Source organism: Cyanistes caeruleus, chromosome 3 (genome assembly GCF_971803275.1).
Source record: "Cyanistes caeruleus chromosome 3, bCyaCae1.hap1.1, whole genome shotgun sequence".
Taxonomy (NCBI): domain Eukaryota; kingdom Metazoa; phylum Chordata; class Aves; order Passeriformes; family Paridae; genus Cyanistes; species Cyanistes caeruleus.
The window spans coordinates 59,790,564-59,803,950 of NC_141703.1; the positions used below are offsets into that span (position 1 = coordinate 59,790,564).

The 13,387-nt window shown below is 40.4% G+C and overlaps 1 protein-coding gene across 3 annotated transcripts in view; it reads right to left on the minus strand.

Annotated features, from left to right (window-relative positions):
* Positions 1-13,387, minus strand: part of EPSTI1 (epithelial stromal interaction 1) — a 49,325-nt gene that overhangs the window by 16,240 nt on the left and 19,698 nt on the right. For all 3 annotated transcript variants that reach the window (XM_086881217.1, XM_023935712.2, XM_086881218.1), the window contains one exon: positions 10,342-10,415. In XM_086881217.1, the coding sequence (XP_086737343.1) occupies positions 10,342-10,415 (74 nt within the window). The remainder of the gene's footprint in view (positions 1-10,341; positions 10,416-13,387) is intronic.

Sequence of the window (13,387 nt, forward strand, 5' to 3'; positions counted from 1 at the left end):
GAGGAAAGAGGCAATTTTATTTCTGTGTACAGCTTTGGAAAACATGAAAGCATTGAAGTGAGAGCAGAAAGAGTGCTTCAAGAGATATTGAATGCAAAGATTTACTCTTCTCACAGGGCAACCAGCTAGCTCTGTGTGGGAGAAGATGCCACTGCCAAACTTAAACTTAGGAAAAAAGCTTTGGCTGCTGAAGAGTGACTCTGATTAGCAGCTGAAACAGACTACCAAGTGTGTTTTTATATTTCACTCCATGATCTAAAACTGTGAGTAAATACTTTATCAGTAAAGTATCCTGCTGGTCAGTGAGGAGTGATATATTGAGAAGCTGGGAAAAAGAACAAGAAGCCACAAGTTCTTCTCTGCTACTCTATGCAATACAAAACCATGTTACCACTTCAGGTATGAAGTACTTGCTCAGGTTCTAGCAAGCCAAGCTTTTAGAGTTTCACCATTTCCAGTTCACTCCCTTTCCTCCATCACCTAGGTAGTTAACAGACCTCAGAGAATGCACAATAAAGAAAGAACCGGATGAAATACTGATTTCCCTGATCTACAAAGTACCTGTATATAAAGGTTGAACAAATTAATCGTCCTCTTATACAAGTGTTAAGCACTCAATTTTTTTTCACAAAAGACGAGTTATTAAGTGGTAAGATGGCACAGAATAATTTTGGGAATGTGAAGATTTAAATTGAAGATTTTGTGTTTCCTTACCTAAGATAAAACTGATCAAATAATAAATTTTATACACCAGGAAGACTAAGAACTCCTACAGAAAATCTGGAATATATTTGAGAGGGTTGAAGGTCTGTAAAAAAACATGTGGCAACTTGGTACTATACCTAGATGCTCTAATTCCTTATTGACAGTAAGACAATGGCATGGAGTATGTGGAATTTCTCATTATTTGCATAAAAATGTGGTAGAAACCATTGAATTTCCCAGGTCAGTACACTGCTAGGTGAAAAGCTTACTCAGTTTTAGTATCAGAAAAGATGAAAAGAGTGGAAGCAAATAAAGCTACTCAGCACGACTGTGCACTGCCTTTGAATAGAGAAATACCTGACTTCACCAAATTAAGTAATACATTAATGAAGTGTTCCTGTCACAAGAAAGGGACTCAGATTTCTGAGTTTTCTGATGAAAGACAGGTCAGGTCTTATATATATTAATCTGTTATGTGCCATTTCTATGGAAACCCAGCAATGTACTCAGGGCTGCCAGACAATGTTTGAATGGTATTTTTCATAATACTAAACCTGCAGTTATAACAATGCAGAGCATAGCTTAAACCAGGCTGCACAGAAAGAGAATTCAGGGAGATTACTGTTCAATTAATGTTCTGGAAAGGAAAGTAGTATCTCCAGAAGGAAATCAGCATATCAATACACAGTCAGCTGGAACAACATCTCATTCACTTGCTAAGACTTCAAGGGCTAATCAAAAATGCTAAAATGTGCTCCTCTAAGCTTAGTAACATTAAGGAGAGTATGAGATGAAGAAATTGATTTGAATACAGCAGAATCCTCATACCCTTCAAACAAAGCTAGGCAAAAGGAGATGACAAGATTTAGACCAACCAAGAAGGCACCCTACTAGTAGGCTGCTAGCCTGAGCTCTGACTACACCTAAGCATCAGTCTGAATAGAACCACTGACACTCCAGTTAAGCTGGAGAGATCTTACGAGGATATTTTGTCTTGGTACCCCTGTCTCCCATTACACCACTGGGAAAAAACCTTTTGCTCTACTAATTAAAACAGCTTCCTCCTATACTGTGCTCAATAGCACCAAGCACTACTCTTAGCATGGGAACTCAGCCATCTATAGTGCGGTAGCTACTCTGGAGTAGTTTAGACCTGTCCCAGACAGCACTTTCACAAATAACTCCTGGCTTCTGTCCAGGAATGAATATGAACCACAGCTCCCAACAGGCATTTTAGATGCTGCCATACCATTTTGGGAGATAAAAAAGTTTTCTAGCAATGGAAGCAGGTACTCCCAGGCCTCAGAAGTGACAGTGTTTGACAGTGTTTAATTTATCAGTACAGATGCAGAAGTGGGGGAATGAAGCACAATACTGGATTTGGGGTTTGAATAACTATTAAGAGCTGTCATGGGAAAATACTAACTGCTACCAGGATCATCGAGTTATGTGCTAGAAGGGGTTGGTGCATTACAGTGGAAGTCAGCCCATGTTGCAGATGCTGTCTGCATCCTCAGATCTATGGCTTTACATTCCACAGCTACTCTTCAGGCAGAGTCCTTTTTTAAAAGCTCCTATGCATAGCCATTTATTTGAAGCTCAACAAGTATGTGTAAAGTGCAGAGCCACGAATTTGCTAGGTGTTCCACTGTGAATGGTGTAATTGAGGCAGCCTGCACTCACAAGCTACTTGTGAGCCCACATGCATTTCTTACTCTTTGGGACTAAATGCTGTCCACATTCCCTCTAGGGTGAGATATGGGGATGGTTATAAAAGCCAGAGTGAGCCAAGGTTCCTCTGGCCTGTGGAGTTCACATGCTCCAACAAGTTCACCAGTTCTGACAGCTGAGAAGCAGGCAGCTCCACAGCTGACTCCAGAATGCAACTGCAAAAAATCTGAAGACCCACAACGATCTCATTGCAGGATCCAAGGTCTGAAATCCTCTGCAGAGTAAGGTCTTCAATTTTGTGTGTCATCTGCTTTTAAGTACTGTCTCATCTACAAGGAAACAAAAGTCTTGAAAGGGATTCATCCTTAGGGGCATGAATGAGGATATGGAATCAGAACCCTGCATTTTCCTGCGTCCAGGAGTTGCACAGCAGCACTTGCTAAGCCTTTCATTTGAGACTGTATTACTCTCAGAACAAAGACAGAGAGAAAATAATTTTTCTGCCTACACATGAAGTTCTCAGCTTTAGGTCTTCTTTAAAGACCAACATTAAAAATGCATTAATTAAAAAGATTTCTTGTAATCTTCATTAGTTCTTCCCAATGGAACCAGTGGCAATTAATTCTTTTGCTTTAATTGATGGATATTGAAATACCCATATATCAAAAAATACACTGGCTTTTATGCCAGTACGTTTGGGAAAAAAGAAAAAAAAGCAGCAAGATACTTTTGCATATATCATAAATCTATTTATTTCTCTTGACAATTTGTAAAATATAATGGCCAATTCTGAGTGCTTTTGAAAACAAGATAGCTCATGAACTTCTTGTTTTCTCAAGCTGCAGGATCTCCACCATTACAATCCTGCTCTAATGAACAAGCACAAATGCTGAGTCATTCAAAATTAGTAATAAAAAAATTGAAATAAAGAACACCAGAGCAGGTAAATCATCATAGTCATTGCAAAGAAGAGAGTACTTGAGAAGAGAAGAGAACTTGAGTAGTCACTAAGACTAGAGAAGAAGCATTTAGTGCTGAGTAACACGGACTCGTGAGTTTCCAAATTAATTGCCTGCAAGCAACACTAAAGTGACATTTCACCATTTTCTTCCAATTCTGCTGGAAAACTAAGAACCGTGTATGATGCATATATAATCTTAGTTTCACAAATCTACCCAGAAGTTTCATGACAATTTTTAAAAATAGCAGGACTCTCCCTCTCAGAAAAGAAAAACAATCAAACAACAAAGAACTCAACCCCAAATTTCATTCGAGACACCTTTTTGCAGCACCAGCAACTTCTTCCCACTCCAGCATACTTAATTGGCTAAGCATAACAACTATTCCTCAGCTATTGCAGAAATTAAGATCAGTTGCATAACCCTACAAAAGCCTACCCAGAAGAAAAGCTGCTTTTCATTTCAGTAAGATCCATGGTGGGTGTGTTTTCACTGATGCCCTTGTTCCTTCCTCAGTGAGAGCTCTGCCTTGTGCATTGCCACGTGTATCTTGGTCAGGCATTTGCTGTGACCCACAAGGTAGGCTGGCTGGTACTGGGGCCACTGGCATAACAAAACCAGATGTTAAAATAGAAGAAGCTCTCCAACACATTCTTGATTGGAACATGGAGAGATAGACTCCAAGAAGAGGTGTAGGTGGGAATTTCACTACTGAAAATAATTTGGTAAAGTGGGAATGAAGCTGGGGGGCCAATAATACCATTTGTGAAAATAATCCCACCAAAGATACGTGGCTTTTGCTAGTGCACAATTACACATGCTTTCTCTCACGTCCCTTCCTCCTTGCAGAGATGTGCCACAGTCAGATTACTCTGTTTAAATAAATTCAGAAGTTTACACGCAACTGCCCTGTTTCCCACAGCTGGACCATGGTGAGGGGCAAGGTAGTAAAAACATCTTAGTCTGTCAGGAACAAGCATGCCTTCAACTCCACAGGGATCATGGCTCTCTTGTACCTCAATTCTTACCCTGAGCTGCAGGGCAGAGTCCACTTTTTGGGTAAGAATAATAAAGAGATGTCAGCCATGTGCAGAATTTCCAGCATGAACTAATGTTCATTTCTGGAGTGTGTCTAGGTTGGGGACCCATCTTTTGTTGGAAGCTATATGGTAAAAATTTACATTAAATTATTAACACATCAAATTCATGTATGATGTTGATGGCTCTTTTACAATGCCCTTTATGATGAAGAAATGTCATTCTCTGGATATTTAGTCCACCTGCTTTCCTCACAGAAATCATCCCAGTAGTCACATACCAAGCTTAATACAGTATTCACAGATTTCACTGGCAGGAATGCAAGATCATAGTACAGATGACTTGGACAAACCTAATGATAGTTTTCAAATACTGCTATCTTTGGCTAGGAGGATTTCTTGTCTGCAAGTTCTTGAGCATCTGTTCCTGAATTTGAGGATAAGAACAAAAAAAGTGGCACTAGTTCATTTGAGGTATATGGCTTCAATAAAGTATAAAGATAGGTTGTTTAAAGAAAAATAAAAAGCAACTTTCTCAGCAGAATTATTTTCATCACTTCCTACCCACACTCAAAACTAATCTATCCTCTCAACCCACCTGCTTTTTTTTGTTTCCCTGACTGGATGAAATAACACAGCTCGTCTATTCGTTCCTCCCACCAACGCATCCAGTATTCCTGGATGTTATTTTAGGTGTGAGCTTCATTTATTATCTGAAGTAATAAGCATAAATCCAGTTTTAAGGAAAATGCAGTTTTGTATAAGTCTATTGCATTCCATTCTGTGTGCTCCATCTGCATGTGCAATCTGCTTCTATATTTTCAGCCAGCTTGCATGGGCAGATTAATGCGCACAATTAGAAAGCAACCTCACAGGCGTTCAATAAACTCCTTTCATTATTACACTCAAGAGAGTCCCTTTGGATGTCTATAAAAGCCTAGTTTTCTGCCTGTTAGCTAAATAATTGACAACGCTTAAAATAATCAGGAGCAAATGAACAAAACTAAGACAATTGTGGTGAAAAGAAGCAAACAAAGGATTCTCAAGGCTGCAAATGCTTTTTGTGCGAGCCTTCTTTCATTCTCTTTAGCAACCTGTATTAAAAGTCTGGTCAGGTTTACACTTGCACTTCTGTGGGGAAAATTTGTTGCCAGCCTGCTGTTTGAACCACACATCATAGGGGACTGAAAACTGGCAAGGACACTAGCATTTATCCTGTAAAAATTGATAAATAAATAAAAATTCTGTTTTGATTCAGGTTTTATTCTCCTGCATTTTATGACTTTTGAGAAAACTGCTTTGGCAGGCAAGTGTATATCAGTTTGGTTTGGTGAACCTCCTGCATTGTGTTTGGAATATGCACTCAGAGACACTCTGGCAAATTCTGTTTCCAGCTCCAAATTCTGAGTAGAATTTATTGAGTGTGCACATGTACCCGAGTGCAGTAGTGCCAGGAAATTTTACAGGAATACAACCTTCACAAAATAAAGAGGCATGAATATGTAGCAAAGGGAAAGATGAAGTGACTCAACAGTCATCACGTACTATTAGAAAGTAACCCTATTTTTTAGACTGCTTTTTCCATTACATAAATAGGTAGGTGGCTATTACAAAAACAGTGTAGATGGGTATTAGAAAAACAGTGGACTCCATCCAACACTACAATTTCTGGAAAGTTGAACACAAATATAATAAAAGCATCTAACTAGAGACCTGAGTTAAACCGCCTGGTAAGACACCCTAGAGTTCAGACACAGACTCACACAGCCTGCACAGCAAGCCTCTGTAAACACACAGTCATGACATATCCATCCTCATTACTGTTTAAATGACAACTGTGGTGTGCTAACTAAACAGGGATCTCCTGAAAAGTCCTGTTCCTTGTTTCCTTTTGGAAAGATGGGCACTCAGTTCTTCCCTCACATGGATTAGCAATTGCAAAGTACAGACTACACGAGCCTCCGTTACCTTCTAATGCTCTCTGACAGAAACACAATCAGGCATATAATGCAAAATGCATCCAGGGTACCATGACTTAGAAGGAAGGACTCCATTTCATGTGTAAGCAGTTTCTGGTAAAAATCAATACATACTTCCCATTTTCTAAATCTGGCATCTGCAGGGGCAGAACCACAGCAAACCAGTCACCAACAAATCCCTCATGTGCTTCTCCTCTGTTAGCATAAACTACAGTCATCCTGCTATGCAGCAACTTCTCCACCCCAAAGTCTGCTCCTGTGTGCCCTTAAGGCTTTTAATACACAGCAACTTCAGGAGACACCCTGTGAGTTTTTTCTGTTTTAGTCACTGAACAAAGCCTGAGTCCACTGGGGTCAGAGGAGGAGGTGATCCCAAAATTGTGAGGCTTGCAGACTTCTTCATGGCAGTCTGCATGCCTGTCTAGACTACATTCTCACAAGGCACAAACACATATTCAAGCAGCTGTGGTAACAGATACAGCTAACTTTCAAGGACCTGTTGTACACAAAGATAACAAGGCTTTCAAGAGATAGGAAAAAACTATATTCTGTAGACAGCACACAAGGTTACAGACAATCTTTCTTTTTAGCACTCACTTCATGTTAGACCCTTTGAAAAGGGATTTCAGTGAGAAGTTCTTGTTTTTAATAGTGAAAGGAATTTAATCAGAAAAACGAAATTCTGGGCAGCATCATACTTTATTGTCAGAGCATGTTAATGACATGAGAATCTTAAGTGCCTTTCCTTATCAAATAAAAGGGACACTTCATGCAGGAGAGGTACTGATTGGGCTGTACCCCTTGGAGGCTGATACAGCTGGAGGTGGTGATCAATTTTAAAAGGTTTCCCAGTTAATGAGACTGCTGGTAGGCATTGATCTCCTCAGGAAAACTGTGATGTTGCAGCTACAGATCTTACAGAGGACAGACTAACAAGGGAGCTTATCTTTTGAAATGGCTCTATAGGCCATGACTTTGCAGAGGTCACTGCTTTATATGCAGCACATGACCTTCCTTCTCCCATTCCCAGCAGGCAGTGGAGATCAAAATACTCCAGCAGAGACAGTGAGGAAAGGGGCACAACCTCATATTTGTTCTCTTCGCCTCTAGACGAAGGGTCTTAGAGGAAGGAAGTAATGAGTCACTCATTTTTGCATGGTAGGCAAAAGCACATCTCTAAATACCAAGCACTTCTATGTGAACGTGTCACTAATAACCAGCAGTACTTCAATGGAGTAACTTCACAAAATCTGAAATCTCACTTTTCATTACTCTTGGGTGCTGCGCTCCTTAAAGCCAACGTCTCTTAGCAATGCATCCTCAACAACCTCCAGTGGTACACCATCCTCCTCCTGTGCTCACCAGAGAATTCCTTCAGACCAAGGAAGGCACTAGCGTCACTGTGTCTGCTGAGAAATATATTCTATGAAGGTAGCTCAATGTCCAGCTGCAGGTTGAGCTCTGAGGGGCTGGAACCTGAGCCCCAGGCAAAAGGCCATGAACTGCCAACCTTTTGCATAACCAAGGGCCTGAGAGCCTGTCACATGGCCAGGGGAATGGATACTGGGAGAAACAACAGGAGCTGACAACCCCCAGACTTCCCTGTGCTTAGACTGTGAGGAGAGAAGAGCCGATGGGTTCCTTTGTTCAGAGTTCCTCCTTGGACGCACAAGCTCAAGCTGCTATTTTATTATTTAGTTACTGCACCATGATTAAATTATTTTAAGTATCTGGACATCTGAGACAATGCAACAGGAAACCTGGCTTGAACCTGGTGTGACTGTGTGAATGTGGGGGTGTAGCTGCAAAGGGGCCTCAGTCCCAGCTCAGGTACTGCGAGGGCGACTGACAGAGTGGCTCCTAGATGGCCAGACAGGAAAGTTTCCTGAGCACTGCAGCATGGGAGGGATTTGCTTAACCAAAATTGTATTCACTGGAGGTAGGTTTTCCTCCAGGGGAAGCATCTACAGGGCCCTCCTGGTGTATGTTCAATACATGGCACATACAAATAAAGTTCTGATAGCTGAACTCAAGCAATGAAGCTTGAGACACTCTAGTGATGAGTCCATCTTCACTTTCAGTTGCATCAGAGATGACAGAATGGCACCAGGTGCCCAGGCAGCCAGAGCTCCTGCACCACCTGGGGACTACCTGACTGCCCACATAGAATCATTTGTGCTCTACAATCATCAGGTCCAACCATTAATGCAGCGCTGCCAAGTCCAGCACACAACCATTTCCCTATGCATCACACGTACAGGTTTTCAAATACCACCAGGGATGGTGACTCAGCCACTTCCCTGGGCTGCCTGTTCCGATGCTTGGCCACTCTTTGGGTGAAGGAATTTTTCATATGTGGCCGTTTCCTGTTTTCCTGTGTTTCAGAGGCTTTGGGCCTGCTTTTGAAAAACCAAATTTACTTTTAATGGAAAAGAACACTCAACAGCAGAATTCATTTCACCCTAAGCAAAAAAAAATAAAGACAAGAAAGATGAAGGAAGGTATGTGTCATTCATAACTGAATATGCTTTAAGAGAAGAAATCAGATTAAATGGGACGCCAAGAGCCCTGACAACCGCCTGAGGAAAAGCAAGGCCCACAACTGAGGACCTGGCACTGCAAAGATCTGATGTGTCTGTTGTTGATTTAGGCTCAAAGAGAATCAAAATGTCTAGTCTGTCAGAAACAAGTAGAGATCTAAAGTTGTGAGTTCTTCAGAATTCCTGAGGAATCAAGGTGTGTGTGTGTGGGTGGGTGGGTGGGTGTGGGTGTGTGTGTAGGCATCCACACCAGGATAAACAGCAAGCCAAACACCAATATCTAGAGACAAATACTGGCAACATATTAAGGGAAAGAGCTATGCCTAAAGCCAAATGGGAAGAAACAAAAGGAAAAATACAAGAAAAGCTGGAATCAGTGACAAAGCACTAAAATGTCTGTAGCTTAGAGAGCAGAGCCTGGGCAAACGATGAAGGAACTGGAACTAGCATGGGACAGAAGGGATTTCTTTAAAGGTCACAGAGGAGGAAAAAGCAATCAATCAGGCTAAGAATACTGGTGAGTAATTTCAGAAGCCAATGATAAAAAAGGTAAAGGTAACTAAACAACATTGTGTGCTAATTATGTGATAGAATCAGTTTAGATCAGTTAAAAACAAATAAATGGGATAGAGTGAATGGGAAAGGCAGGAACTTCACTGCCAATGGAATTAATTATACCAGGACTTAGGCCGTATCTAAATCTGACATTAAGGAGGGATTCTTGGGAAATAAGTCTTTACAACAGATCTCCATATTTAAGTAGGACTATGCTAAACTAAATAGAAGAAGTCCTCATTATTTACATGTGGGTTAGACATCTTTATTAATCAACAAAATAAATGGGTGGAGATGTAATTTAGATTCTGTTTTGATAATTAGTCTTGGATTGAATGATTATGTATCGATTCTGTTAGAAAACGAAAGCACAAGGTAATTTTATAATTCACAACTTTCATTTCAAAGTGTATGGTTTAGGAAGCTAAGAGAGGTCTACAGGACAAGATTTCTCACAGAAAGGTGTGGAGGAGGCTTGAATATTTCACAGAATCATAAAATCATTGAGGTTGGAAGGGATCTTTGGGTGTCATCTTGTCCTACCCTCTACTCAAGTGGGGCCACCTTGAGACAGCTGCCCAAAACTTGTATATGTCCAAGGATGGAGAATCCACAACCTGCCTGGGTAACCTGTACTCATGTTCAGCCACTCTCAGGGTAAAAAAGTGTTCAGTTGGAACCTCTTGTGGTTCAATTTGTGCCCATTGACTTGAAGTCAATTAAGTCAAAAACTGAAAAAAATAGCAACAGAAAACAAATCTTTTCTGAGCCCCAAACCAGGAAAAAAATTCAAACAAATAAGATAATATTAACTAATAATTAAAAACCCAAAGAAATAAAACAGAAAGACAAGTAGATAAGGAATTTTAGGTAATAGGTTTCAAATTTTACTTACTACTTTTGATCTTCAAGAAGCATCTCTCTTTTTTGCATTTCTTCTTGTCTTTTTTTAACTTCAAGTCTTTCTGCCTAGAGCATTAAAACCAGGAAAAAAAACCCAAAAACAAACATCATATATTTCAATTCCAATATTTCAATATTCTGGTTTTTAAAAGATCTATAGCAGGTGCGTACAGAAGTGACACAATCTCAAATTTAAAAGTATTCACTCATGAACAAACATCTCCTAGTCAAGAGACCTGTTTAAATTAGAAAATGACCTGGTGCTCCTAGTACCCATGTACCCAAAAGGCCTAGTGAGCCTTCACAGCTGTCATGTCACAGCCCTGCTGAGGGACATCTTGGGGAGCAACTGATGCAACCTTGGTCCTTGCAAGAAGGTAGAAGGCCTAAACCACTGCACCAAAGCAGATGATAGTCCTGTGGCACTGACAGTGCAGTGATGTGAATACATGTAGCCCACAGACCTGACCGGCAGGAGCATTAGGTACTGGATAGTTGAATACATGCTAAGGCGGATGAAAGTGGAAGACATTTGTACTTCACCAACATTCCTCTGCCTCAGATACCATATCTGGTGGAAGAGCCAACCAAATCCTTGACACGTAAAACTCTTCTGTAAATCTGGATACCACACAAATGATTAAGTCTTTTAATACAAAATTGCGCATAATTTCCAACATGCAGTTCAAGCTAAATTCCCATGAAAAGGAGGCCAGCCAAATTTTTTGGTTTGTCCATAGTATGCAGCTAGGTCCAGAGGGAAGAGCAGTTAAAAGGCAGTTCAGTGTATGAAAAGCAGAAATTAGAAGTGGCAACCTGAGATTTCAGCCTGCTATATTTCAACTCCCACACTGCAGTTGGTGGGGGGATGCTCCAGTAAGAGCTCCCAGGAAATGATCACAACAATTCGCATGTGGAGCAAAATACAGCCTTGGACTGTCACTCTGCTTGTTGCCCACCCTCAAAATGAAAAAAGGCAATTGCTTGGTAACCCAGCAACCAGACATTGCTCTGAACAAAGTTCCCTGGAAATTTCAGACAATACCTTGCAGAGATGAGGAGGGAAATGTAGGTGAAAATGGCCCCTGTGGCTAGAGCCCCAAACCAGGGAGAGAACACTGCCTGAGCAGAGATACTTTGCAAGGAGAGGTAGAACAGGGAGGAAGAAACATGTAAGGGGGTAAGGGGTGTTAAGAATAGAGCTGAAACTCCCATTTCCATAATCTTCTTCCTGTCCTGCAATGAAAAAACATTTCAGAAAAATTACAATTCTACTGGCAATTACTCAATTACTTTGCCTTTAGCAATTTCAGGATGTGTATTTTTTAATTGGATAAAGAATGTCTGTCTGGAAGAGATTTGCAAAACAAGTGCAAATTCCTCCTTTGCATGCATTCGATTAAGAAAAAAAAAATCCTTTCAGATGTCTGCAGATAGGAAAAGAGCCACTATGTTGTGTGATGATATAAACTGCTGGAAGGCAAAAGACTTAGAAGCTGCTATTTGGAAAAAGGCAGTGAGAAATAAACAAAGGAGGAAGGCGAATCTCTGAAAAAGATCTCCTGTTGTTCACTCATTTGACATGCAGAGACAGTGACAGAACGTATCACATACTGACGCAATTCAAAACTTTAACCAAACTGTAGTAAGGAGCATCACTACACAGTATGGGTGATTTTAGTGTTCAGGGGATATATTGTTTGCTCTTAACCTAGACACAGTTAATGTTTTAGGCAAAAAAACTCCCACTCATTTATGCAGCTTCACAGCTTAAAGGAAAAGAAAGGAAGGAGGCAGATAAGAAATCTTATGGCTTGTGTTATTGGCAAAGGTGATGCTGGTACCCTCAAGGCACCAGCCATAGCTCCCAGGATTTTCCCCAATACTGCCCAATACCGCAAGCTAATGCCTTCACCTCTGAAAAAGCATTGGATGTGGGATCCACCATCATATTGCAAGGCTCATGAAAGTTAAAAAAAAAGAAATTCAAAAGGTTCCAAAAAAGTCTAAAGCTCATGGGGCTTGTTGTGGTATAGCTCCTAGCTAGTGATATCTAGAGAATGGTGATATTAACTTTGATAAATACAAACCTTCAGTAGTAACCCTGTCTCCCACTAGATGAAAAAATAAAGGAATATCCTGCAGCTGCTCTACCACCAGAATAGTGGTACCTGAAGAAAACTCCAGCATATTAAAATTACTCACTTGTGGCTGGCATGGCTATTTTTCACTCTGGAAGTTTACTCTAGGACACCTGCTTAAGGATGCACACAAGTGACAGGCAACAGGACGGGGGCATTCTCTAACTAATGACAATGTATCAGTAGACATTGCCAAAGCACTCCACATTTGGCACCATGTTCAAAAAGCCAAGAGTGGAACAGCTGTGATATTGAAGGTAAACATGTTGAAAAATGTTAGCAGAAGGTCTGTAAAGTGCCTGGTTTTAACAAATTCCTGAAAAAAGGCCGCTCATGCTGATTAACACAGTCAAATTAAAGAGTGCATGATTTGATAAAAATAAAACTAAATTACAGCTTATCCTAAATAAGAAAGTTTCTGAAGATGGCAGGATATGGTTTACTACATAATGTAAGAGAAAAAACATTGCATGCAGTGGAATTACTCTGAGCTTTTTCACTTCATATTGTTTGAATCTCCTAATACTCAGTCAAGACTTAAACTATACAAGGGAAGACTAAAGGAAGGGTAACAGCAATAGAAATTCAGTGACAGGAAACAGAAATATCTGTTGCACTGGAGTCATCCAATTTTACATACAACACAAATGATAAATGTTTAACAAGAAGGCCAGTATCAGCTGCTTGCTTATTTTTTGGGGAACTTTGACAGTCCTTTCACCCAATAGACACAAAGAAAATTATGATCCAATCTGGTCAAACACTGTGATGTGAAGGGCTGCACAAAAGATACCAACTCCAGATATCTACTACTAATGAGCAAATAATTAAAAAAAACTACCTCTCATGTACTCCAACACTTTCTGTGGATTAGACACGCATCTCAGAATCAGGGAA